This window comes from Penaeus chinensis, chromosome 42, assembly GCF_019202785.1.
Source record: "Penaeus chinensis breed Huanghai No. 1 chromosome 42, ASM1920278v2, whole genome shotgun sequence".
In the NCBI taxonomy this organism is placed as follows: domain Eukaryota; kingdom Metazoa; phylum Arthropoda; class Malacostraca; order Decapoda; family Penaeidae; genus Penaeus; species Penaeus chinensis.
The window spans coordinates 23,561,922-23,566,921 of NC_061860.1; the positions used below are offsets into that span (position 1 = coordinate 23,561,922).

Below are 5,000 nucleotides of genomic sequence, written 5' to 3' on the forward strand. Positions count from 1 at the left end.
AGACGAAAGTTGTAAAAAAATATTAATATATATTAAATTATTTTACTATGATCTTTTCTTTTCTTTGTTTAGGTGTGTTGTTTTTGTTTTGTATTTATTGTTATTGTTATTTTTCACGTGTAAGGGTTGTATATATTTTGTTTTTACTCTTAGGGTTTTATCTAATAGTACAATTTTTTTAAAATTTTAATTTAATATATATTATTATATATTTTATGAATTTTTTTGTATGTTTTTTAATGTTTTTTTTTTGTTTTGTTTTTTCTCTTTTTTTTTTCCTTTTTTTTATTTATTTGTTAAGTATGTAGTTGATGTAGATGTTGTTGTGTTATTATTATTTTATTATTAATTTCCCTATAAAAATAACCCATCACCCTCCATTTCCAATATCTCATTATCATTTTTATCCACCCCCTTACCCCCAATTCCCCAATCTTATCCTTCCCCCCCCACCCCCCCCCCCCCCAGATAATGATTTCCCCCAATAATTATATTAGCTGATAGGGTTGGTAAGTAGAGAGGTTTGAAATTTAAAAGTAACAGCAAGATAGGTTCTTAATGAAGAGGAAATTATGGTCCCCGACAAGATTTATTGGACGGGAGCGGCCTGAATTTGATTAAAAGGAAAATTTATTATAAAATAATAGATAAAAAGAGAAGGTGTTTTTATAAAAAAATTGATGAAAAGAGAAGAGTGGTTTGTTTTAAAAAAAAAAAGATCAAAAGAGAAGGAATGTATTCTTAAAAAGTTGGTGAATGTAGCGTTGAGAAAAAAATATAATTTTGGGGAAAAAAATAAGTTTTGGGGAAAAGGTTTTTTTTAAAAAAAAATTTTAAAAAAGGGAAAGTTAAAAAAAATAATAATTTTTCCCATTATAATATATAGGGCAAAGCGAATTTTTGCAATCAAAGAATATATAACAAATAAAAAAAAGAAAGAAAAAACCGTTAAAAAAATTTAAGCTAATTGTTAAACAATAAGAATATCTAAAAGAAAGGTCTGTATAGAGAAGCTTGGAAGAAAAATGTCCCCTTTAATACTAAAGTGTTTTTGTTAGGTGTTTAATTTATACGATTTTGGACTTGGAATGGACTTGGTTTGAGGGGGGTGCGCGAAAAACCATAGGAAAAATGATACAACCAAAAAGATACCGGTTTGTGGTTTGGAAATTTTTTTGGTTTTTTGGGGGTTTTTTTTAGTTTTTATTTTGTTTTTTGTTTGTTTGTTTTTTTTGATTTAAAAGTATATTTATGGATGATAAAGGTAATGGGGTGGGTTTTTAGACATTTCATTAGAATGATAAAAAACATTGAAAAGAGTTTGACAGTTTGTTTTTTTTTTTCATTTTTTTTCGAAGGTGAAATTTTAAAAAATGAAAAATGGTTAATTGAAAATTTTTTTTTAGGGTTAAAAAAAAAAATGTAACTTTGTGTGTAAAATATATATATATTATAAATTATATTATTATATTTAAATAATTTAAAATTTTAATTTTAAATTATTTTTAGGGTTTAAATTTATATGTATTATATTTTATATATATTTATATATAAAAATATTATATATATTTTTAAATTTATATATATATAAAATTATTTTTAATATATATATTAATTATTTATATATTATAATGAATATATATTTTTTTATAATATATTAAATAATTTAAATATTATATATATTATATTTATAATTTTTATATCCCCGTATAAAAATATGTTGTTTTTTCTTTTTTTTTTAATTTTTTCATGATCATAAAAAACCCCCTTTCCCCTCCCCTTAGTACTGGACTTTTTCCCGAGAATGATGCTTCCTGCACAGGACTTGCTTGGAGTCTTATGTTTTCAGGCCTATGTAAAATGACAAGGGAGAATCTGGCTTTACTGATACGGACGTGAAGGCTACAACACTGAGTGAGTTTGGGATTTAAGGTTTATGCATGTTCTTTTAAAAAGTTTGGTATATGCTTATATTTTTTTGTTTTTTAAGTTTTTGGTTAAATTTTGGGGAAATTTTTTGATTTTGATTTGTTATTTTTTTTTAAATTTTAAAATTTTGTGGTTTTTTTTTTGTGGATGTGGTAGGATAGGAGGGGGAAGAGAGAGAGAGAGAGGGGGGAGGGGAGGAGAGGAGAGAGAGAGGGGGGAGAGAGAGGGGAGAGAGGAGAGGGGAGAGAGAGAGAAGAAAAAGTGATAAAGAGAGTTAGAGGGGGGGGGGTTGGGATTTAATTTTTTTTTGAATTATGTAAATTTTAAAAATTTGTGACGTACGGTATATACTTTATAAGATAAACAGTAAGTACATATATTTTAATTGCAGTTTGTACTTATTAATAAGCGGATAGAAATGCTTTTAATTAACAGAGGGATGTGTGGTTGCCCAATTATGAAACGGGGGTTTTTAAAGTGGGCTTCACGCCCCTTAGTCTGGAAAGCATAGGGGGAGGGTATACCCTTGGCCAAAAACAGGGTTTGTTTTTACTTTGGAGTTCTTTGAGACCAAATTTGTTTTTTTGGGAATGAAAGGATTTTGAAACCCTAATATGAGTTATGGGTATTGATTCAGCTTAAGTGTAGTTTTCTTCGTAATTTCGAAGTTTGGATTGTGTGGTGGAGGTTACTAGTATAGCAGAAGAATAATTTTATAGTGCGGGGGGTGTGTGTGTGTGTGTTTGTGTGTGTTGTGTGTGTGTGTGGTGTGTGTGTGTTGTGTGTGTGGGTGTATCTATTCATATCATTACAAAGTTTATTTGTGTTGTTAATGTAGACACAACCCCAGAAGCCAACATACTACTAGAGAGACAGATGTGCGTGGTTGTTTATTGTGTGTGTTTAATTATTATGATAAAGTATAATAAAGTAGGCATATGGTGGTGGTGGGTGTATATACCTTTGGTTTGGTGGTGGTGGCTTTGTATAATGAATGAGTTTAATGTATTAAATAGTAAAAAACCAAAGAGGGTGTAGATATGATTAAGAGGTAGGAGAGTTGAAAAGCTTTGAGGTAGAGCAGTAAGCTGCTTTGTGGTAAAGGTGTTGGGTAATAGTGGCGAAAGCCTTGATAATACAAAGGTGATGGTGATAAGCGCAATAGTTCTAGTGAAAATGTATTGATATGGTGGTGGGAATTTTAGAAGGTGTAGACGCTGACGTCATGGCTTGGGTGACGGTGTAGTGTAGTGCATTAAACCCCTTCCCCCCCTCCCAGGGATAGCCCCCCCAGGAGGCCCCCTGGGGGGTCCCAAAAAGGCCCGTGGAAGGGTGAGGGATTATGTGATTTATAACCCCCGTGGGCCCCTTCCCCATACTGAAGTGGGTCGTCGCTTGCTTCATCAAACGGCGGCGCCTTCAAGGTAAGTCCTTCAGCATAGAATAGTAAGAGGGATGGAGGCTTTTTGAGGGGATGGGCGAGAGGCGGGGAGAGAGAGAGAGGAGGGAAGAGAGAGGAGGAGAGAGAGGAGGGAGAGAGAGGAGAAAAGGGGGGAGAGGGGGAGAGAGAGGAGAGAGGGAAAGGGGAGAGGGGAGAGAGGTTTGAGGGATGGATGAAGGGGGGAGATAAGACCTTGACCCCCCCCCTTCCCCAAACTTTTTTCGAAAAGAAATTTCAAGAGGGGGAGACCCAATCCCCTTTTTATATTTCCTTTTTTCCTTCTCCCTTTGCCCCCCCTTTTCCACCCCCCCTTCTCTTTTGTTTTCCCCGACCCCAAATCCCAAAAAGAAAAGTATAGTACTGGTCCCCCCGCTGACGGAGGTCGAGCGAGCAATCTCACGCGTGTTGGCTGACAAGGCCGACCTGTGGTGGGGATGTCCCTATCCCCCCTGGGGGCCCCTTTGGGGTTTTAAAGTGATTCTTGTTGTTGGTGTTGGGGGGGAGGAAAGGAAAAGGGGAAGGGAAAAGGGTTTTGGGGAATGAGGCGGGGGTGATGGTGTTTGTGGTGGGGGTGGTGGGAGTAAAAGGGTTTATTATTTTTTTTTTTATGTAGTAGTTTTGTTTTTGTTGTTTTTTTAAATTTTGTTTTCTCATTTTAATTACTTTTATGATTTTTTTTAAAGTTTTGTTGAGTTTATACTTATTTCATTCTTATTATAAGCTATTAGTTCGCCTTTTACATATATCCACATCCTTGTCTATATCATGTAAGAAGAAGTACAGGGAAATTTAAAGTTTGGTAAATATTAACATATCTAAAAGTTTTACGAAAGTATAATAAATCTAAAAACCTGGGAAAATAAACAATTTTATATAAAGTACGAGTCAATTTTCCTTTTCTAACGATGCTTCAGGGCGGAGAGAGAGCAATTACATAACACGCGTATTAAAACTTTCTGGGTAATAATGACATAGGAAAGTATTGGCCGAAGTTAGTTCAGATTATCATTAATACCATTAGGAAATTGTGCGTCTTCTGGATGGATATAATTATATATATATTATATATTTTATAATTTTTTTAAAATTTTATATAAGTTGTGTATGTGTGTGTGGTGTTGTGTGTGTGGTGTGGGGTGTGTGTTTTTGTGTTTGGGGTGTTGTGTGTGTGTGTGTGTGTGGTGTGTGGTATTATGTGTGATTATGTTTTAAAAATATATATATTTTATATATATATATATTATATTAAATATATATATATATATATTTATTTTTTTTTTTATATATATATATATTAATATTTTTATTATAATATATATGGGGGTGTGTGTGTGTGTGTGTGTGGTGTGTGTTTTTGGGGGTGTATTATGTATTTTTATTATTTTTATATTATATTTATATATATTTTTTTTAAATTTTTTATTTAAAATTAAATAATTAATATATATTTTTAAAATATATAAATATAAATATATATATATTTTAAAATATTTATAAAAAAAACCACAAAAAAAAAACACAAACAAAAAAAACACAAAAAAAAAAAAATTTTTTATTATATATATATTATATATATTTTTATATTTTTATTATATAAATTATATAATATTATATATAAATTTTTAATTAA

At 31.5% G+C, this 5,000-nt stretch overlaps 1 protein-coding gene across 1 annotated transcript in view; it reads left to right on the plus strand.

The window, feature by feature from the left end:
• Nucleotides 1–5,000, plus strand: part of LOC125047951 (synaptogenesis protein syg-2-like) — a 54,889-nt gene that overhangs the window by 41,615 nt on the left and 8,274 nt on the right. Inside the window, exons 12-14 of the mRNA XM_047646498.1 lie at nt 1,785–1,855; nt 2,365–2,470; nt 3,282–3,353. Coding sequence (XP_047502454.1) covers nt 1,785–1,855; nt 2,365–2,470; nt 3,282–3,353 — 249 coding nt within the window. The remainder of the gene's footprint in view (nt 1–1,784; nt 1,856–2,364; nt 2,471–3,281; nt 3,354–5,000) is intronic.